Source organism: Castor canadensis, chromosome 11, assembly GCF_047511655.1.
Source record: "Castor canadensis chromosome 11, mCasCan1.hap1v2, whole genome shotgun sequence".
NCBI lineage: Eukaryota > Metazoa > Chordata > Mammalia > Rodentia > Castoridae > Castor > Castor canadensis.
In genome coordinates, this window is record NC_133396.1 from 25,950,783 (window position 1) to 25,973,260 (window position 22,478).

At 47.1% G+C, this 22,478-nt stretch overlaps 1 protein-coding gene and 1 non-coding gene across 4 annotated transcripts in view; both read left to right on the forward strand.

Moving 5' to 3' along the window:
• B4galnt2 (beta-1,4-N-acetyl-galactosaminyltransferase 2 (SID blood group)) overlaps window positions 1–9,841 on the forward strand; it is a 32,546-nt gene extending 22,705 nt beyond the window's left edge. For 2 of the 3 annotated variants that reach the window (XM_074045961.1, XM_074045962.1), the window contains exons 5-11: window positions 576–613; window positions 1,538–1,718; window positions 3,148–3,234; window positions 4,932–5,119; window positions 5,902–6,042; window positions 8,064–8,283; window positions 8,844–9,841. In XM_074045961.1, coding sequence (XP_073902062.1) covers window positions 576–613; window positions 1,538–1,718; window positions 3,148–3,234; window positions 4,932–5,119; window positions 5,902–6,042; window positions 8,064–8,283; window positions 8,844–9,049 — 1,061 coding nt within the window. In that variant the 3' untranslated portion in view covers window positions 9,050–9,841. The remainder of the gene's footprint in view (window positions 1–575; window positions 614–1,537; window positions 1,719–3,147; window positions 3,235–4,931; window positions 5,120–5,901; window positions 6,043–8,063; window positions 8,284–8,843) is intronic. The other variant, XM_074045963.1, reaches the window with a different exon arrangement.
• Window positions 9,842–17,673: 7,832 nt separating this feature from the next.
• Window positions 17,674–17,745, forward strand: Trnaq-uug (transfer RNA glutamine (anticodon UUG)). The gene has a single exon. It is a non-coding gene; the product is annotated as a tRNA-Gln (tRNA).
• Window positions 17,746–22,478: the final 4,733 nt, after the last annotated feature.

Consider the following 22,478-nt stretch of genomic DNA (forward strand, 5'->3'; position numbering starts at 1 on the left):
TGCAAGCATCAGTCACCAGCATCCATCTCTACCCATCCCTAACTGAAACTTAACTTTGCTTTTCCTCCCTCCCTCCTTCCTCCCTTCCTTCCCAGTGCTGGGAATCAGATCTTGAACATGGTGGGCAGGTGCCCTACTACTGAGCTACAACTCCAGCCCCACCATTAAAATTTTGTACTCACTTAACAGTAACCCCCTTTCCCAGCCCCTGCAAGCGCCATCACCTCCCTCGGTCTCTATGAGCGTGACTTCTCCAGGTGTCACATGTAAGAATGGTTCACTGCTGCCTTGCCTTTGATAGCAGAGACACCTGGGAGGGCTGAGTGAGTTCACAGCACCCAGGGCTGCGGAAGGGCACCATAGGCCTTAGAACTAGTTGGGGCTGAGAAAGACCATGGAACCATCTGACAGCCCTGGGCGGTGGCAAGGGGGCTGGCCAACACTTTGGATAGGAGGTGACAGACACTTGGAGGGACTTTGAAGGATGTGTAGGAGTCAGAGAGGTAGGGAAGTGTTAAGGAGCCTTGGTGTCCTCTCAGATGGCATTTTTTTTGTCTTTTTCCTGTGTCCTCCAGGTCTCCAGTATGAAGGGCCAGATGCCCCAGTCTATGAGGTAAGAGTCCCCTTCCTGGCACCCTGACTTCATTCCTCCAACTGTGGCTGCTCTCAGCTTTGACCAAGCATCTAGCCCTATCTAGATGATATGTCATGAGAGCCCAAGGAGAGGTGAGAAGGGAGGCTGTGCCTGTGTTTTGCAGCCATGGGAGTGGCTGGAGGGAAGGACTTCAAAGCCCACACAAAGCACCCAGCCACTGTGGTGGTGGCTGTTTCTGGGCCGGGGGGAAGTTGCTACACATTCACAGGCTCCTAGCTGTGTCACTCTGATTGAGTCAGGCCCACAGCACACGGGTGCTGAGTGCCCCGTTTTCCTTCCCCATTTAAAAATCACCACAAATAGATGGCATTTCAAGCCATAAGAACAGATTGAATCCTCTAGCAGGAAGGTGAGCTACAGTAAGAAAGAAAAAGTGCAGAACCAACTCCTGAAAAACTCCCTTTGGGAGTCAGACTGAGGAGGCTGGCAAAGAAGTCAAAAGCAGCAGTGGAGCCGGGGGTGGTGGCTTGGGAGGCTGAGGCTGGAGGATCTCTTGATCTTGAGTGTCTGAGAAGTGATACCCTGTCAGCCAAGCCAAGAGAAAGGAATGTTTGTAGGGACATGGCTGTTAAAACCATGGGGAGCGTGTCACAGCTACATGAGGAACTTTCTGCAGACCCACGATTGTGAGGGACATCCCTGATGCTTCTCATATGCTTTATGCTTGTGTGCTTTGCCCCCTGCTGGCTATCTTGGGTACATGCGTTTCCTGAGAACATATTTTTCATTTCCTGCATTTAGCATTTTCCTACCAGGGACAGGGGACTGGGGAGTTATCATTAAATGTTTAAGTTTCACTTGGGCATTATAAAGAAGTTCTAGAGATAGGTGGTGGTTGTTGATACTTGCACAATAATGTGACTATACTTAATGCCACCCTAGCTCACCCTGACAGCCTCTCTGGGGACCCTGAACACCCTCGCTGACACCCCAGACAACGTGGTGCAGGGCAGAGGGAAGAAACAGCTGACCATTTCGACCAGTGATCAGAAGCTTTTGAAGTTCATCCTCCAGCACGTGACGTACACCAGCACAGGGTACCAGCACCACAGGGTGGACATGGGTGAGAGCCTGTCTTTGAACTATGAAATGCTAGGAAGGTAGAGAACACCATGGTGCCTTTCAGAGTCTTCCTCCTCTGGGAAGCCTACCTGCTTTTGAGGCTCTCCCCTTGCACCTGTTTCTAACCCCAGACACCCCAGTTACTGCACCTAGTACTATCCCCATGTTGCCATCAACCCCATGGAGGTACTGGAGGAGAACAGTCCATCATGCTGCTCTTGATGGGTGCTCACTGAGAAAACCACCTGTGTTTGTCAGGGCTGGGGATGCAGCTCAGTAATGGAACATTTGCCTGTCATGTGCAAGGCCCTGGGTTCGATCCCCAGCACTGCAGGAAGACAAAAAATAACTTCTTGTCTGTGTTAGTCAGTGTCCCATCAACTGTACCAAATACCTGAGATAATCAGCTTACAAAGAGGAAAGCTTTATTTTTGCCCACAGTTTTGGAGGTTTCAGCCAAGGCTGGGTTGGACTCGTTGCTTTTGGGCCTGTAGCGAGGCAGCACATCTTGGTGGAGAGCATGTGGTGGAACGAAACCCTCACCTCGTGACCCAGAAGCAAAAGAGAAGGAAGGAGCTGGGTCCCACATTCCCTTTCAAGGGTACACCCGCAATGGCCTGAAACCTCCCACTGGGCCCCACCTCCTGAAGACTCCAGGTCTTTACTACATAATCCTTTGGGGACACATCCAAACCATAGCACCAGCAATTCCGTTAGTCATCTCTGCAGCTCACAAAGCTGAAGTCTCCTGCTGTGAGAGGAGGGAGCCAGTTTGTGCATCAATATCTTGTCCTGGACACTAATGGAAAGAAGGAAGGGGAGGATTCCCAGCTCCAAGGGCATGACCTTTTCTCCTCCCCTTGCCCCCTCACCCTGGAAATTCCTGGGAGAACAATTGCTGCCACTCTTTCTGGATCAGAAACATCCTTCTGAGCAGCTACATAGGATGCAGTCCCAGGACAGCAACAGAAAAGAAATGCAACATGGGATGCAGGAGTCATGACCACTAGCTAAAAAGATAGTTCTCCCCAGCTTCTGATTCTAAAACATTTCCCTTCAGAAAATGACCCTGTGAGGGAAAATGGGGCCGGTATTGTAGATGGAGAAGGTGAAGTGATTTACCAAAGGTGTTTCAGACAGCACATGACAAGTCAAACTTAATCCAGGCTCTCAGATCCCAAGTACACTCTACCCAGCGTGTTCTCACAAGCAGGAAATGAGAGGGGCAGGAGGGAAGCAGAAGGTCATCCCAGGGATGCACAGCAAGCCAGGAGCCCAGCAGATGCCTTAGGCCTGGGGGTCCTCAGCTCATCCTAGGAGGATTCCCCCTACTACCTGTGTTCCCCCATCATGTAGGCTTCTGGGGGCAGTGTGGAATCTGATCTAGATAGGATTTTGCCTGGGCTCTGACCTCTCTCTTCTCCCTCCAGTGAGCTTGGAGTCCAGGTCATCAGTGGCCAAGTTTCCAGTGACCATCCGTTATCCTGTCATACCCAAATTATATGACCCTGGACCAGGTAAGGCTCTTGACCTTGGGGCACCACAATGACCCCCTATTGGTGAAATTCAGAAGGGATCACCTCTGAGATGGAGGAGAGTTGGTCAGAATAACTCCTGACCACAAGTTTTGTTTGGAAGAAGAACATTCTAAGATGTATTTCCCTAATGTTATTAGTTAGATTTAACTTACTGTGTGTATATTGGCCAGTTTTTCATCTTGATTGAAATGCATTATTTAATGAAATGCCAAGTTAAATTTGGCACTGTTTTATTAAGGCTTCTTGCATTTATATTTAAAACTGAGACTATATTTTCCTATTACGTCCTCGTCAATATTATACAAGTCTCATAGATCACCTACTTGCTTTCCTTTTTTTCACTGTTTTTCTGAAGTAGATTTTAATGATATAGGAATTGTATGTCCCTTAAATTTGTTAAAAACTTATCTGGTCCTTGTGTACTTTCCTTTTTGGTTCAAGTTGGGAATGGGTTTAGAGGTTAGGAGTGGGAGTGAAAGAAAGGGGAGAAATTTTTTAAATGTCAATTCCAAATATCAGTTCTTTAATGGTTTTGGGCTCCTTATGTACACTGAGTTATTTTAGAAATGTTCCTATAGAATGACTCAGGTGGGGCTGAGGTTGCACCTCTGGTACAGTGCTTGTATAGCATTCAGGAGACCCTGGATTCCATCCCCTGGGAGGATTCATTTGGCTTGGTCTTGAGCACAAGGGTCTCTTCCTCTAACTCCATCAGACTCCGAGGGAACTGCAGTAATGGGGTAACATGCACTTTAGGGATTGTGGAATGACTTATTTTTCTTTCAGGCTGACAAAGTAGCTCTCTATGGGGTTACGGAGCATGCATCCATGAGCAGAGGCTTTCAGCATGCATTTATTCCAACCATCCTCTCCACCCCACACTGCATGAGCTCAGTCAGCTGCTAGGCTTTACCTATGATAGCTGAATCTCAAACACAGACCAACAGCTGCAGCTTTCATTGTGGGATCTTTTTCCTGGAACTGCTGTCTTTTCTCCAATCTTTTATGTAAGTCACATACCTTAAGAGGGACAATCTGGCTCAGGCCTTCACCTCCAAGTAGGCCTATTTCCAATGAAGATTTCCAGAGGATAAGACCACGAAGGACTTGGAGCTGACAGTAAGAGTGGGTGGGAAGTCCTCTAGACTTTTTCTCCTCTTCTTGGCTCTGTGACCCTCCATTCTATACCCCTTGAGTGACAAGGTTTTGTGCATCTCAACTTCTAGTATTGAGATAGAAGCAGACCTCAAGGGAAGGGCTAGCAGGCAAGTGAAAAATGAAGCCTTCAGACAGTAGGAAAATAGCAGAGTGGAGCCAATAACCCCAGGAAAGGAAAAAACATAAAATGTCCAAAAATTGTCAGTCTAGCTGACAAACTTTTACTAAGCATCCCTTATGTACAAGAGGCACGGAGGACCACAAACACTGACAGGTTGTGGTTTAGAGAAGCTATCAGGGCTGGGGATGTAGCTTTGTGCTAGAACACTTGCTTAGCATGCATGAGGCCCTGGGTTCCATCCCAGCACTACAAAAAGAAAAAACAACAGACGCAACAGAACAAGCAAACAACAAACAAGCAAAAAAAAAAAAAAATCCCACCAGAGCGAAGCAAGTCAAGGCAGTAAGACCTCTGTAAGACAGAACTCTAGCATCAACCCTTTTTTTTTTTTGTCCAGACAGGAAGCTCAGAAACCTGGTGACCATTGCTACCAAGACATTCCTCCGCCCCCACAAGCTTATGGTCCTGCTCCGGAGTATTCGAGAGTTTTACCCAGACTTGACTGTGATCGTGGCTGATGACAGCAAGAAACCCATGGAAATTAATGACAAATATGTGGAGTATTATATCATGCCCTTTGGGAAGGTATGGCCCTCTCAACTGGGGGACACCTGGATCCCCATTGTCAGACTCCACCCTGGATGGGGCTGTTTCCATGGTCTTCCTGAGGAAGCAGGTCCTGAATTGGGAGGGTTGGGCCTCTTCTCTGAGTCCCTTTGCTAATTCCAGTTTCAGAAAGAAATTGGGTTGCTCTCATTTTTCCAAATTAATGGAGTGGTTATTCCATCTTTCTTCATATTTGGTAGGGAAATTGATAGGGTTCCTTTTAAGTGACTTGAGGTGTCTGACATCCCAAGGATTCTTGATGTGTAGATCCAACAACAGAGAAATTTCTTATCCTCATGATTCTGCCCAAGTCAGGGTCTATCTGTCTATTTGTCTGTCTCTTTCCCTCCTGCCTGCCCTCCCCCACTTTCCTGCAAGGACAGAGGAGGAAATAGATATTATATACATCAGATGTCCCCCAATCTTGACATGTCCTAGGAGATAGAAGAGGACCACAGAAAACTCTGTCAGGTGAAAAAGGACTTCATTCAATTCACAGAGGCCACAGAGCCAGGGCTTTCTAGCCTTTGTCTCAGTGTTTGATCCAGAAAGTGGTTGTCTCTTTCCGTGTTTCTCTGCACACCGACTCCATTTCATCCCGTTAGTTTTCAGCTTTGGCTGTCCATTGGAATCCCCGCCCCCCCATACTGACTTAATTCATCTGGGGAGCAGTCTGGCCACAGGAATTGAGAAAGCTCTCCAGGTGATTCTACTTTGTATCCAGAGTGACAACCTCTGCTCTGACCTCATGCCATTTACAGGGTTGGTTTGCTGGTAGGAACCTGGCCATCTCTCAGGTCACCACCAAGTACGTTCTCTGGGTGGATGATGACTTTCTCTTCAACAACAAGACCAAGATTGAGGTGCTGGTAGATGTCCTGGAGAAAACTGAACTGGACATGGTAAGGGACAATTGCCAGTCTGCTGTGATAGGGGAAGGGTGGCAGAAGAGAAAGAGATGAGAGAGTCTGAGGGAACAGCAGAGGGAGGGAAGGAGAGGGAAGCTAGAGGGGCTGATGCAGGTGAGTACTCAGCACAGCTCCAGAGTCCAGAGAATGGCACAGGGAATCAGAAGATGCAAGAATTCGACTTTTGCCTCTATGCTTATTTTTCTTTGAGTAAATCACACCTCACCAAAAATTCCCAATTGTCATACCTTTAAAATGATGTGTTCCCTCCCTGCACTGATGTGAGATTAAACAGAGCTGTCTCTGGCTTTGTCAACAATTTTTTTTTTTTTTGGTGGTGGAGAGGGTTTGAACTCAGGACCTCATGCCTGCTAAACAGGCACTCTACCACTTGAGCCACACCACCAGTCCTTTGTGTGTGTGCATTGGTTGTTTTTGAGATAGGGTCTCTTGAACTATTTGCTGGGGATGTCCTTGAACTGCAATCCTCCTGATCTCTGCTTCCTGAGTAGCTAGGATTACAGGTGTGAGCCACCAGTGCCCAGCAATAATTTTTTTAATGTAAATACAGGTGGGGTCATTTGAAGGGTAGATCCAGAAAGGGTGTAACTTTTTTTTTTGGTGACACTGTGGTTTGAACTCAAGACCTCACACTGGGTAGGCACTTGAGCCATACTGCAGCCCCTTTTCACTTTAGTTATTATTCAGGCAGGGTCTTGAAATTTTCCCTGCGGCTGGCCTTAGACTGAGATCCACCTACCTACAGTCTCCATGTAGTTGGGGCCACAAGCATGCACCATCATGTCTGACTTCTTGATTGAGATGGGGGTGTCACTAACCTTTGCCTGTGCTGGCCTCGAACCCAGATACTTCTGATCTCCACCTCTGAAGTAGATGGGATTACAGACATGAGCCACTGAACCTGCCACAGTACAATTCTTCTTGTCAGTGAGGTGCAGTCCAGTGACACTTCCTGGAAGAGGCAGGATGGATAGTGAGTCTGTGCTGTTGAAAACCATTTCTGTATGTTATCATTCGCTGGTAAATGGATGGAATTGGAGAACATCCTTCTGAGTGAGGTTAGCCTGGCTCAAAAGACCAAAAATCGTATGTTCTCCCTCATATGTGGACACTAGATCAAGGGCAAACACAACAAGGGGATTGGACTTTGAGCACATGATAAAAGCGAGAGCACACAAGGGAGGTGTGAGGATAGGTAAGACACCTAAAAAACTAGCTAGCATTTGTTGCCCTTAACGCAGAGAAACTAAAGCAGATACCTTAAAGCAACTGAGGCCAATAGGAAAAGGGGACCAGGAACTAGAGAAAAGGTTAGATCAAAAAGAATTAACCTAGAAGGTAACACCCACGCACAGGAAATCAATGTGAGTCAATGCCCTGTATAGCTATCCTTATCTCAACCAGCAAAACCCCTTGTTCCTTCCTATTATTGCTTATACTCTCTCTACAACAAAATTAGAGATAAGGGCAAAATAGTTGCTGCTGGGTATTGGGGGGGGAGCGGGAGGGGCGGAGTGGGTGGTAAGGGAGGGGGTGGGGGGGAGCGGGAGGGGCGGAGTGGGTGGTAAGGGAGGGGGTGGGGGGGAGCGGGAGGGGCGGAGTGGGTGGTAAGGGAGGGGGTGGGGGGGAGCGGGAGGGGCGGAGTGGGTGGTAAGGGAGGGGGTGGGGGGAGCGGGAGGGGCGGAGTGGGTGGTAAGGGAGGGGTGGGGGGAGCGGGAGGGGCGGAGTGGGTGGTAAGGGAGGGGTGGGGGGAGCGGGAGGGGCGGAGTGGGTGGTAGGGGGTGGGGGGAGCGGGAGGGGCGGAGTGGGTGGTAAGGGAGGGGTGGGGGGGAGCGGGAGGGGCGGAGTGGGTGGTAAGGGAGGGGTGGGGGGAGCGGGAGGGGCGGAGTGGGTGGTAGGGGGTGGGGGCGGGGGAGAAACGACCAAGCCTTGTGTGCACATGGGAACCATAAAGAGAAAGGAAAAAGAAAACCGATGCTGTGCTTGCTGGCTAGGTGGGCGGCAGTGTGTTGGGAAAGCTGTTCCAGTTCAAGCTGTTGCTGGAACAGGGTGAGAATGGGGACTGTATTCACCGGAGGTCAGGAGCATATCAGCACCTGGAAGGCTTCCCCAGCTGCATGGTGACCAGTGGCGTTGTCAACTTTTTCCTGGCCCACACAGAGCGCCTCCAAAGAGTGGGCTTTGATCCACGCTTACAACGAGTGGCTCACACAGGTGGGATGCTGGAAGGCTGAGGAAAGGAGCAGGCTGGGGTCACCTTGGAAACCTGTCCTTCCCAAGGGCTGACCCAGAGGGTCTCCTTCCACTTTCCCCCCAGGCTAGGTAGGGAGCTCACGGTCCCTCCTGCCTCCCTCCTCACCTCTCTTCCAGCTCTGAGACTCCCTGGGGCTGTCCCTACTGAGACACTCTTTCCCTTCCTTTCCCTACTACTCTGTTCCCTCCCTCTTGCCACCCTGACTAATATTCTCATTTTCCAGAAAGTCCTTTCCTATACCACCACACAGGCACCTGCCTTTTCCCTGACTCCTCTGAGTTCTTTCATAGGGAGCCTGCAGTTCTGATTAGAGGAAACCTGAACTCACCCCTTCTGACCACACCTTTGCTTGCAAAATGAACTTGTTTCTTTCCTCAAACCCCATCAGCATGGGCCCCGATGGGTTTCTGGAGTTAGGGCTGTAGAACTGTCCTGTCTCCATGACTGTTGTCCCAGAGCTGGAGGAGGGGCCCTGCTCTCTGGTGAGGCTCCCACCTCACCTGTTCTCTGTCTTTTGCAGAGTTCTTTATTGATGGACTGGGAAGCCTGCTGGTGGGCTCATGCCCACAGGTGATCATAGGCCACCAGTCCCATTCTTCTGAGAGGGACCCAGAGCTGGCTGCCCTGGAGAAGAGCTACAGAAAATACCGGACCAACACCAAAGATGAGATCCAGTACAAGCTGGCTCTCCACTACTTCAAGAACCGGCTCCAGTGCAGCACATAGACACTGGGCACAGGAAAGGAGAGAGGCTGATGGGCTGTGGGCCTCCTGGACAGTGGAACTGGAGATTTGGGCTCCCCAGAGCAGACTCCTCACAAAATGAATGTTGATCAAACCAGCTGGGACACTGGATACTGCTGAATTACTGGAAGTGCCAATCAAAGGTTAAGGGGCTTTAGAAGTTGATCAAATCACTGATAAAAAAATACAATGATATGTGTGTGATTCCTTCTCGTTTGTGAAGCATTTGCTCCCCTGATCTCACATAAATGAGTATGCTGGTGGTGTCCTCACTCAAGAGTATGGCTGCCAGGTCCTTGAAGATGATTTGGTGGAAATTCTATAATCAGAAACATTTCCGCCATCACCAGTATCCACGTTTTTATTTAGTTCTATCTTGTGGACTCAGAACCACAAATAACTGTGGTCCTTGCCTCTTGGAGTGGCAGAGTGGTTCAGACTGCAGAGGTGCTGTTGGCTTGGGCAAAGCACCTGGTGGGCAAGGGCGATGAGCACATGTGGCAGTGACCATGAAATTGGCCAGGTATTGAATGTGATTGAAGCACAATTAAAATCAATACTGAGCCTGAAAACTTCCTCAGCAAATAAAGCCAACAGAGCCTTAAACACAGCCAGAATCTCGCTTCCCCTGCAGACATAAGCGAGACATAACTTGGTTCGTTGCTGGTAAATTTTTATGTTAGAAACCAAACCACCTCAGCTACCTGCAAGTAGCCAGCTGACAGATTGCGGGAATGTGCTCTACTCAAATAAACTTGTTAAATTTCTATTGTACCTCAGGTTTTTCTTTATAATGCTATAATTATAATCACTTTTCTCTTATAAAGCCTTTACGTACTTAATTTTTTAAGGTAAATTTAAAGTAATGTTACTCAAATAATTTTGAATTTTATGTGTTAAAGTTTTGACTTGAATGATATTTTATTATAATTTTTATCTCAATTTTTTGGGGGGGCTGGAATTGATATTTGAACTCAGGACTTCTTGCTTACAAAGCAGACACTCTACCACTTGAGCTCTGGTTATTTTCGAGATAGGGTCTCACAAACTATTTGTCCAGGCTGGCCTCAAACCATGATCCTCCCGATCTCAGCCTCTCAAGTAGCTAGGATTATAGGCATGACCCACCAGTGCCCGGCCTGTCTCTTATTTTCAATAGATAACTCTGAATATTATAGAAGAAAAATAATTTCTAAAAAACATGAGAAAACTAATTTTTATATTTCTTACATTTGTTCCAATTTACCCTAAAGTAAAAAGTAAGTTCAACCTTACTTTTTAATTCTTTACATAATTTCTGCTCAGCACTGGTCCATGGAGACAAGGGGCATGTGTCAGAATGTTAATGAAAACACAACTTCCTTCATAAAGAAGGTCTTCCAGCCCAGCGCCAGTGGCTCATGCCTGTAATGCTCGATACTCAGGAGGCGGAGATCAGGAGGATCACAGTTTGAGGCCAGCCCCAGCAAATAGTTCATGAGATCCTATTTCGAAGAGACCCATCACAAAAAAGGACTGGTGGAGTGGCTCAAGGTGTAGACAGGCCATGAGTTCAAGCCCCAGCACCACAAAATAAATAAATAAATAAATAATCAATAAAAGTCTTCCATGTGGGGTGTGGTGGTGCATGCCTGTAATCCCAGCACTAAGAGGATGAGGCAGGAGACCAGCTTGGGCTATGTAGCAAAATCCTGTCTCAAAGGCAGTAACAGCAACAAAAGGATCAATAGGATTTGGTACTACCCATGCTTTCAGGCCACTGGAGGTCTTGGGATATGTCCCTTGGGGACATGTTCACGTCAGCGCTCACAGACTTTACCATTCATGGCCCTTTGAGTAGCATTGCTTTCTTAGGGTCATAAACTTTTTGTAAAGGACCAGATAATAAATATTTTAGGCTTTTTGTACCACATAAAGTTCCTATCACAGACCATTCTTTTTTTTTTTTTTTGATAGCACTGGGGTTTGAACTCAGGGCCTCATGCTTGCAAGTAGTCATTCTATCACTGAACTACCCATCAGCCCTTTTGAGTGTTGAGCATTTTTGAGATAGGGTCTCTTGAACTATTGATCCAGGCTGGCCTTGAACCTAGATCTCCTGATCTCTGCCTGCTGAGTAGCTAGGTTTACAGGTGTGAGCCACTGGCACCTGGCCACATAGCATTCTTTTTAAAATACAAACCTTTAAAACTGTAAAAGCTGGAGTTCTCTAGCAATGTGCAGTACCAAGCTTGGCTTATTGGTTGAGATGGGGTCTTGCTACCTTTTTTGCTGGGACTGTCCTTGAATCAAATTCCTCCTGGTCACTGCCATCATGAGGGCTGTAGTTCACATCATCAGCACATTCGGGCAGTGTCCCCTCTATTTCAAATCTGGAACCCTCCGCTCCAGCAGGGAGGAATGATCAGATTGGAGCTCTGGTGTGCAGTAACTCCTCTTCCCAGGAACCGGTTAGCTACATTGGACAGTATGCCTTCCCTCCCTGGTTCAAATGCTTAGGACAAGAGGTGCACTCCTGATCACCTAGTGGCCAATCAGATTGTCTCTTCTTGGAATTGGAGTTGAGCCTAGGAAATGTCACATCCAGCTCTGTGGGTGGCTGACTTGAGATGTCATCCCAGGAGCTGCCAGGCTGCCGCTGGACACCATATGGGCCGAGGAGCACAGGTCATTCTGCAGCATGAGAAGCCGGCGTGTGCAGCAGGGGCGGCTGAGATGTGGACTCCAGTGGCTTGTGCTCCTTTCTCTGGGCTGGCTGGAGCCTGCTGGGGCTGGGTGAGACACTCTACCCTTTTAAATCTTCCTTTGCTTACTCTCATTTCTCGTGGTTCCTGTTACTTATAACCAAAGTGTCCTAAATAACACAGCCATTCTCGATGTCTGCCTGTTTTCAAAACAGAGAGGCATAAATAAAAGATTTTCTCCTGTAGTGTTTGGAAGCAAAAAATCAGGTCATGGATATTAATGGCCACACAGACCTTGAATTTCAAACCCAACCAATAGCTTAGGGCATACTCATGAGAAAAGTATCCTTTTAGGACTATGAATGTCCCGGTACCTTCTGCTAAAGTCTGAATTCCAGGACAAGTTGGGCATAAATATCCCAATAATTGTGTGGCTCTCCAGAGGGAGCTCAGACCTGCCTCCCTGCTTCTTCTCTCTCCATTCCCCAGGCCCCCAGGAGAGGAAAACTGCTACCTCACTTTCACAAGGGACAAGGGGAAGCTTACTGGCGACTGGCTAGGGTCTTGGTTGTGTGTGTGTGTGTGTGTGTGTGTGTGTGCACGCGGCACTGGGGTTTGAACTTAGGACCTACGCCTTGAGTCACTCCACCAGTCCTTTTTGTGAAGGGTTTTTTTGAGACAGTTCTCAAGAACTATTTGCCCAGGCTGGCTTTGAACTGCGATCCTCCTGATCTCTGCTCCTGAGTAAGATTACAGGTGTGAGCCACCAGCGCCCTGCAACATATATATTTTTCATGTTTTAGACAGGTTTTTTTTTTTTTTGGCAGTAGGGTTTGAACTCAGGGCCTCATGCTTGTTAGGCAGGTACTCTACTGTTTGAGCCACTCCTCCTGCCCTTTTTTTTTTTGAGACAAGTTCTCACTATGTTACCCAAGAAAGCCTCAAATTCCTGGGCTCAAGAGACCCTCCTGCCTTAGCCTCCCAAATAGCTTGGACTACAGCAGCACAGAAGCATGCTAGGCTTGTTTGATTTTTTTTGGGGGGGGTGGAGGGGTGGTACTAAGGTTTGAACTCAGGACCTTGCACTTGCTAGACAAGATCTCTAAGACTTGAGCCACTACACCAGCCCATGTCTGTTTTTCAACAAACCAAAAATATATAACGGTACCACAAGAAGCATGTCTTTGAGAATGCTTTTGCCTGCAAGTAGCAGAAACTGGATCCAAACTGTAGGAATCCCAGGTCTTGGCAGTGAGCGGTGGCTTGGTTAGCCTAGCTGGAAGCTCCAGGTTCCCGCTAGGAGGCGCTCCCCTCCCTTGCCCTTCAACTTCCACATCCACATCAGGTGGCATCGGCAGGCTGACCTTTCTGAAGTCTATACAGCTCTAACTGCTCACTTCTTGTTAGTGGTGCTCAAGGGACTGGAGGTGGCCACCGTGGGAGTGACCACTCGCTGCTATCAGCCAGGGTTTTAAGGAAACTGAATTTCCAATGAGCTGGCCTTGGCAGTTCCTTAAAACCTGCATGTTTCCTATTTCCATTCAGTTCCAGACACCTTGTCTAGACGTAGCCTTTGAGACTGGGAAATCCATTCTTGAAACCAGAGGGGCGGCCTGTACTCAGCTAAATGGCTTCTGCCTTGAGGCTATCCAAAATAGTTCTGCAATGTACAGAGGGACCATTGACAATCTGTTCTTTCCCCAATTTTTCCTCTTTGTGGGCAGAAAATGTTTAATACATTGCAATACTTGTCTACAAGCTGCAATTCTGCACGCTGGTGTTTTCTTGCTCACATTATTCTCCTTGAAGCCTCCCGTTTCTGCGGGCACTAACTTTTTCTTGGAGGAAGGAGGCACGTTTTCCAGCCCTGCAAGGCTCCAGGTTATAGGGCTGCCTGTAAGCTTGTCTTGAGAGGCACTGTTAGCAGAACTAAAAGCTCAAAACAGGGTGTGCAGGCCTAAAAGCTGTCTCTCATAGAACCATCCTAAAGACTGTGCAAAATTCCTGACATATGCCAACATTCTGGGGGTTTTCTATCATTTCCCATAATGCTACAGTCTGGACAAGCACATTGTAATAGTCCAGACACCTGCAATGGTTTCAAGATCATTCATTTCCCAAGAAATCCCTGCCTTCCACTCTACCTCGTCCACTTAGCCCTGCATCTGTAACGGCCTTCACAGAAGGTTCAAGTGCACATCCAGCTCTTTTTCATTCTTAATCCTTTGCCTGGATGTTCCAGCCTCTTGTATGTCCTTCAGTCTTCTCGCTCCAGCTTCAAGCAAGTCTCTCATACAAACTCTAATTCCCTTATCTTTAAATTTTACCAGGAGAGTGTCAAAGAATTTCATGATATAATTGAGTAATCCGTATAATTGTATATGTGCTCCTCCTATCTCTTGATGTGTAAAGATTCCAGCTCTCACCTGCAAAGCATGTCAAAGTCCTTCCCTGAAGTTTTGACATTTATAAGAAATGTTTTACCTTCACAATTTAAAAAAATAACAATTTCTAAGAAGAAAATGAGAATATTCAAGAAAAGAATAAAATGTGGATTCTCACTTTGTCCACAAAATAATAAGTGGCCACACCAGGGTTAGTGACTGAAGTGTAATCCTAGCTACTTGAGAGGCAGAGACGAAGAGGATTTAAGATTGAGGCCAGCCAGGGCCAAAAGGTTGTGAGAGCCCATCTCAACCAATGACTGGACACCGTGGTGTGCGACCAGCATTGCAGCTACTGTGGGGAGCCTAAATAGGAAGACTGTTGTCCAGGCAAGCTGGGCATAAGTGTGAGACCCTATCTTAAAAGTAACCAGCGTGAAAAGGGCTGGAGACATGGCTCAAGCAATAGAGCACTTGCCTAGCAAGATTCAAACCCCAGTACAACAACAAAAGTGGACACATTTTTCCATCAGTACCATGGAGTGCCAGCCCCAGAACAGGGGGCTGGGCAGTAGGGGTTGGGTGGGGTGAGCCTGGAGTCAGGGTGTCCCCTCTTATCAGCACAAGGGCACACTGTTAGCTTGTCTGGCTCAACCAATGCTCCAAGGCAAAGTAAGGGATTTTCGGCGTGCGTCAAACACGGAGCCAACTGTGAGAGGCTTGAGACTGGACAAGGAAACCAACTGAACATGGCCGTGATGTTGAATACGAACCCTTTCTATTTTAACTACTCAAAGCATCATTGTACCTGTTATTCCATCCACTGACCATTTACAGGCTTATAAGAAATTTGAGAGGATATTTTAAATTCCCTAATCCTGAGACTTCTCTATCATGAGATGCCCTCTTTAGGATGCCTTGCACACATGTTATGTTAAGCTAGTCATACTGGGGAAGGAAGATTACATCTTGTCTTCCTCTTCTCTGTTATGAAAAAATTAATAAATATGGATGGACTGGAGGTGTTGCTCAAGCAATGGAGTGCCTGCTTTGTAAGAGGGAAGCCCTGAGTTCAAATCTTAGTCCCACAAAAAATTTAATAAATGTGACTTTGGGGTTTTTTTTTTGGGGGGGTGCAATACAGGAGTTTGAACTCAGGGCCTCAGGGCTCTACCACTTGAACCAGGCCTCTAGCCCTTGAATGTAACATTAAAGGTCTAAGCTGGGCAATGTTTCTTTCTGTGGGTTTCCCTGAGGCCCTAAGGAGTGGTTCATTGGACAGGTTTGGTAAGGCACTAGCCTCACTTGACCACCAGCAAGCCTTAGAGCCTCCCCCTAAGAATTCACAGCCCAGCAAAGTGGAGTGGGAAGACAGATGGGAGGAGCTGAGCCCTGTTGGTCACACAATCAACTGTAACTCCAGCTCACAAAAGCCACCTGATGAGAGGGGATTTTAGTGAGGGTGTCATTTGGCTGAAAAGATTTTTTCAAGCTGAGAGAAGGTAGCAGGAGTACAAAGGAAGAATTTGGGAGGCTTGGGAGCTGGGAGAAGTGGGGGTAGGACAATGGAGTCACCATCTACATAGAAGGAACTATGTCTTATACACTGTCAAAGGATGCAATCCTGACCCTTCAGGATTTCTACAGTGGCTTTTGAGAAGTTATGTTGGTACCCACAGAGCCCTTGTAAGAAAGAAATAAGCAAGCAGGAAAGCTAAGGTCCAGAGATGCCAGGCCTTCAAATCCAGTCTTACTAGCACACTTAACTTACTGTAGGAGCCCAAGGGGGGATTGGTTTATTTCTGAAAATGTGAAATCTTTAATGTTTCTTCTGACTGACAATATGCAAGAGTTATAAAAATTCTTTTCAAGCAATACAGAAACAGAAAGGCCCTCATAAATCTACTCCCCAGATACAACTGTCACCAACACAGCTTTTCAGATTTAAGCAAACAGCGTTCTTGACTGCATGAGACAATAAAAAAGAATTGTATATTATGCAAAAAAGAGACTTATTAGAAAGATATCAGATAGCTCATAGCACTAGACAGAAGCTGAAAGAACAAACTCATGTAAATAGTCAAGAACCCAGGAACCCAGGCAGCCAGGAATCCATCCAAGGTCAGAATCATGGGCAGTCTGGTTAGAACACCACCTGTGCTTCAGTAGACATGGCATGGCTGGCCCACTTTCCTGTGGGACATTGGGTGTCACAGCCATCACCAGCATGGGAACAAGTTTTAAAATGCCTCTGCTTCTGGCCACAGTCTGGTCCAAATGACAAAGGTAAGGACTGTACTTCCACTCTGGCTACCCAAACTGGGAGAGTGAGTGGGATCTACTTGAGAGTGGGACAGCCCTGCTATGCCCGGACCCACTCAAATGTTAGGTTCCTCAAGAAAGTGAGTCTGATGTCACACAGCAAATAAATGGCAAGTGTTCGTTACACAAGTGGATAGCTTTTCTCTTTGTACAGATGCGGGATCTTATTACACATACTAATTGGTAAGTATATTTTTGGTTTGTTTGTTCTGGCTGGCATGCTTTTTATGACAACACAGTATGTTATTCCCCCAAATTCTTGCACTGCATTCATAATATAGTGCCGTTATTTATTTTACCAATTTTCAGTATATTATAATAAACAACCCAGCTGAGAACACCCTTGAACACGCATCTTGGTACTTAGTATTCCAACAAGAAAAAGTCCCAAAGGTGAGACTGCCAAGAAAAACGGCACGCAAACTGTTGCCAGACTCATCTGAAGAAAAGTTTTACCCGCTCAGTAAAATGTCAGACAGCCCAGAGCCGCGGGCTGTCTTTGTAAATTGATCTGATTGTAACCTAAGCGATTAAAGGCAGTCATTCAGTCATTCATCAAGGGAGCGCCCCATCACGTGAACATTTTGGGGGTGCCAACAAGTTTCAGCAGACCCCATCAAGTAGCTTTGGAAACGCAAACGCACCCGGAGGAGGTAACTTTAGCCACGTGGAACGTCAGCGGATGCAGCCAGGTGCGGCGCTCTCCAGTCTGGCTTTGCGCATCCCTGGTGCGTCTGGGGTCTGAACCGCTGGCCCAGCACGTGCCAGTCCGCTTCCCTCCCTGCTTGGGCAAGCGTCCCCTGCATAGGGGACGCCAATGTAAATAAATAAACAAAACAAGGGCAAAGCCAAGCTGCGCGTGCCGAGCCTCGTGCCCCAGGTCCGGGGCTAGAACGAGCTTTCTCCAGACACAGCCAGACCCAGCATCGCCGTAACTCCTAGCGTACCGTCCTCCGGACTTCTTGGGCACCGGCCTGGACCCCTACAAAAGCGCGGGAAGAGCAGCGGGAAGGAGATGACAGTCGGGGGGCCAGGTATGTCTGCAACGCGAGGGATACGGAAGCCCTTGCTGCTCTGCTTCCCGCGCACCCTGGTGGCCTCTAAGCCCAGGGTCCAGGCCCAAAAGGGCCAACCGAGCATGCATCGGAGTTTTCGAAAGGCTGCCCAGAGTGCCACGTGGCTTGAGAAGGCTCCCGGTCGCCTAAAACCGCCAGCAGGTCCCATGGTGTAATGGTTAGCACTCTGGACTTTGAATCCAGCGATCCGAGTTCAAATCTCGGTGGGACCTCACTAAACCTTTTGGTTTTATAATCCCTGTTTTGGGAACTTCCGCTGGCAGCAATCACCTCGGGCTGTACCCGGATCCCGCTTGACATGCGGGACCTCGCTTACGGGTCCCTCCCTCTCTCAATACGCTTACATTTCAGGCACATTCTGTGAGTCTCAGTGCGCACGCGCTGGAGTCGGAGGAAAAATAAATGTGTTGATTCTAGATTGAACCTGATTTTACCCTGGAGGGAAGCAGCCGAAAGAACCCGAAGAATCCCGAGGCTGGTGCTCCGGGCGAGGCACACCTGCTGTAAACTCGTCTAGTAGGCCCACCCACTCCTCCCGATGGCTGCCGGGCTCCTTCTCCTATTGGCTACTGTGCCGAGTATGCTACGTGATTGCTCTGTAAGCCGCGAAGCAAGTGGCCGGGCCGAGCCAAGGGGCGTGGAAAACGGCGCTCGTGGGCCTCCGATTGGTCACCAGCCATTAACCGGCTGGCGTTCCAGAAGAGTGTGTCTGCGTGTTAGAGACCCCAGTGTATTTTGTATTGACTGATGGTCTTTCAGTTAGAAAACAGTTCCTTAGTTAAGGTATTGCCTCTCCAGTCCCTCAAGGTACCTCTGCTGGCCACTCTCACCATCCGTGGGGTGTTTCTCGCGAGCGGAAGCCAGGAATTTCTAAGGGTCTTCCCCTCAGGAGCTCGTCTCTCTGGGCTAAGCAGCCCAGAACCCGAGTTTCACATGTTACGGAAAAGGGCGTATCTCTGGATTGGGGTGGAAACTATGTGCGGGGAGTGCTGACTTTGCATCAGGGTCTGGTTTTTGAGAAATGTCCATTCATCCCTGTGGGATAAGTGACGAGGGAGCCGAATGACGCACTTACTATCCTCCTCCAGGGTGACTGGCACTGTGGTTACATGTTCCCACCCCTTGGGAGGATACCATGGAAACAGGATCTTGGCTCCTCCCTCCCCATCCCTGCCCTGAGTACCCTTCTCCCCACCCAACCCATACAGTCCTAAACATTTAAATGGATCTGCGCCTGTGGGCCATCCCAGCCTCAAAAATATTTCTAGCCCTGAGAGGTGGGAGAGTTGAGTCAACAAAAAATGTTACCATAATGTCAGAGAGCTATCTACCTCTGTCATTGCCTCTGGAGAGAGAATTCAGGCCAGTAAAGTTTAGTAGAAAAGGAATACACTTACAACAGACTGAAAGCGGTGGTCTCTAGACTGAGAATGAGAACAATTACTTTTACCCTGGGACGAATTTTTATTGAGGTGGAAGGGGCTTGGAGGTTAAGTCCCTTTAGCTCAGGAAGATAGGTTAGGTTTACAATATATATACATTTACAATATATATTTACAATATATCAACTATTATTGGGTCCACCTGACTCCTAGGATATGGTTTACAGGCCTGGGCCTTTGTTAAGTAAAAGATCTATTGTTTCAGAAACTGATGTTGACCCAAATTAGGGTGGGTGACTCAAAAACATCTTCTGACATTCCATGACCTTGGTGGGCTATTTTGATCCTAATAGGGTCTTTTAAGTCCTCTCACCAGGCACTAGTGACTCATACCTGTAATCCTAGCTACTCAGAATGCAGAGGTCAGGAGGATGGAAGTTTGAAACCAGCCTGGGCAAATAGTTCTTGAGACCCTATCTCAAAAAAGGGCTGGTAGAGTGGTTCAAGGTGTAGGCCCTGAGTTCACACCCCAGTAGTGAAAAAAAAAAAAAAAAAAACCAAAACTGTACACTGTAGGAATTAAGATAGTGCAGTATTAATGCAAGGATAGACAAACATACTAATGAAACAGAAAACCAAGATAAATTCCATGTGAATTATAGACCTAAAGGTGAAGGAAAAGCAATAAAAGTGTTGGAAGACAACAACTCATGACCTCAGAGGAAGGAAAGTCTTAGAAAAAGACACAAAAGTTTCTGCAAGTTTAATATACATCATCATGTTAGTGTGATAGTCTATGTTCTACTTATTAAAAGATCACAATAAGAAAGTAAAAAGGAGCCTGGTGGGATGGTACACACTTGTAATCCCAGCACTCAGGAGGAAAAGACAGGAGGATGGGGAGTTCCAGGCCAGCTTGGGCTACATGGTGAGACCCTATTCCTGTCTTTTAAAAAAAAAAATTACCTATCCAGATACATGGTTCTGCTCTAGTCACACGTGAGGAACGTGGGGGAGATGAAAAAACTGTTCACAAAGAAGGATTTAGGCGAGTGCTGTACTACTTGATTCATGCCCAACAAAGAGGGATTTAGGAGCAGGAGGTAGAGCACCTGCCTAGCAAGCTTGAGGCCCTGAGTGCAAACCCCAGAACCACCACCAAAAAAAAAAAAGGGATTTAGAGTGAAGATCATCTATTTGAAACCAGCAAAACTTGCAGGCACAGGACGTGGTTTAATTCTAAGTGTCAAACGAGGACACTGATAAATTTCATCCTCACACTAACTGGTTGGATGCATTTGGTAAGCGATTTAAATGATCTGCACCTCATCTCTAGAAAAATAACAACAATGCCTTTTGTATAACGGTGTTGTGAGAATTAGCAAAATAGAAACAAAAAGTCCTTATATATGATTCCCATGAAGTGGGGAGGGGAGGAAGGAGGAGGGAGGGGGCATTTTCTGACAGGTTGCCTTTAGAAAGGCAACCAGGATCATGAAGCTCAGATACTGGAGAAAAGACGAAATACTAATTTGAGGAGGAAACAAAACTTAAGGGGCACAAGGTAGCCATCTTAACTTTTGCTTACTTGTTTCTCGTCTGTGTTGCAAAAGAGGCAGAATTCTGAGAACTCCTGGGTGGAAGTTCAACAGTAAATAGGAAGAACTTTCTAACAATTTGAGCTGTCCTCAGCAGCCCACGCTTTGAGAAATACTGAGCTTCTGGTACCTCGCAGTCTTCAGGGAGGCTCAAAACTCTATCAGCAGTGGATGCAGGAAGATCTCTGAGCTCAGGTGGGAATGGTACCCTCCTCTCTTCTCAGGTTTGATTCTGCTGTGACTCCTCACTCGCACCTCAGGGCTTTACTCAACGTGAGCTTTTCCATCATTTCTCCCATGGTTTGCTCCATTTTCTTCTTTGTTCATCGGTACCAAGACCCTCAGTAAGATAATCTATTTTACCTCACAAGCCAGTATCCACATACACAGACAAAACAGAAACAAGCTGGGGCTCACCCCTGTAATCCTAGCAACTCGAGGCAGAGATCAGGAAGATCTCAGTTTGAAGCCAGCTCCAGGCAAATACTTCTTGAGACCCTATCTCAAAAACATCCATCACAGCCAAGTGCCTGTGGCTCATATCTACAATCCTAGCTACTCAGGAGGCAGAGATCAGGGGGATTGCTGTTTAAAGCCAGCCCAAGACCCTATCTAAAAGAAACCCATCACAAAAAAGTGCTAGTGGTGTGGATCAAGGTGTAGGCCCTCAGTTCAAGCCAAAGGGCTGGCAGAGTAACTCAAGTGGTAAGAGTGGTTTGCCTAGCAAGTATGAAGCCCTGAGTTCAAGCCCGAGTGCTCCCCCCCAAAAATAATAATAATTAAAAAAAAGCCTAAGAACAATGTTTACCTTTATATATTTAAAAGGACACTCTGGTATTTTCCATGTGTATTATTTTTTTAAAACTGGTCCCAACTTACCAACTTGATTTCATAACCCACAGTTGGTAAAACACATAGGCGCTCCCTACTACCCTTTCATCCTTGTCCTCCTAGCTTCTCTGACCTTCTCATCTTCTCTTTCCATTCCCAGTAGCTTTAGGAAAAACCTCTCTCTCTTCACAACAGTCTGAGGAGCCCCTTCCAACGCTTTGATTCCCATGAAGTGGGGAGGGGGCATTTTCAGAAAGGTAGGCCAGAATTCCACCTTCTGTAGCATGCTGTTCCTGATCATAGTCACCAGCAGAGGGCAGCACGCTGGCACCAGCAAAGCAGGGTCTGTGCCTTACCTTCCCAAAGCTGTCCATTCATCACCTTGATTTTTCATTTGTACATGGGATAAAGTGTGTTCAACACTCTCCACAGTGCCTAGCACCCTGTAAACCTATGAGTTACACAACACACACAGTCTCTTTCACACCTGTTGGCCCAGGACCCACCTTGGTCGAGGTGCTGGAAATACAAAATAAAAGCAAGCCTTGATTGAAGTCCTCAGAGAACTTGAAATCTTGACCAAAAATCAAAGCCCAAATATAGTGTAAAATGAAAAGCAGAGGTTCCAGAGCATATGTGGATAAAAAATGTAAGTTAAATTCAACTAGCTAAGATGAAAAAAGAAATCCCGACAAAAGCGCAGAATAACATGGAAGTGGACCATTTGTGGGGAAAGGTAGAACAGTACACGTAACCATACACGTATTGGCTTGTGTTTGCATAAACTTTCCCAGGGTGGTTACAGTAGAAACCTGAAACATTGATTTCTCCAGAGATGAAGAGGGAGAAAAAGGAGGAAGGGGTTTTTCACTCCATCCCCTTTTGCCCCTCTTGAATTTGGGCCACCTAATTTTTCAGTTCTTATTCTGTCACAAAGTCTCAAGGACTCCAGAAGCCAGAGGAAGCGTACAGTGAAGCTTAATTCAGTGGTGACTTACTATACAGAATAGCTAGACGAAGAAAAGACAACAGAGCCTGTTATGAGAGCACATGCCTGTAATCCCAACTATTGGGAAGCTGAACCCAGCCTGGGCTACATAGCAAATAGCAAGACACTGTCTTTTAAAAAAAAAA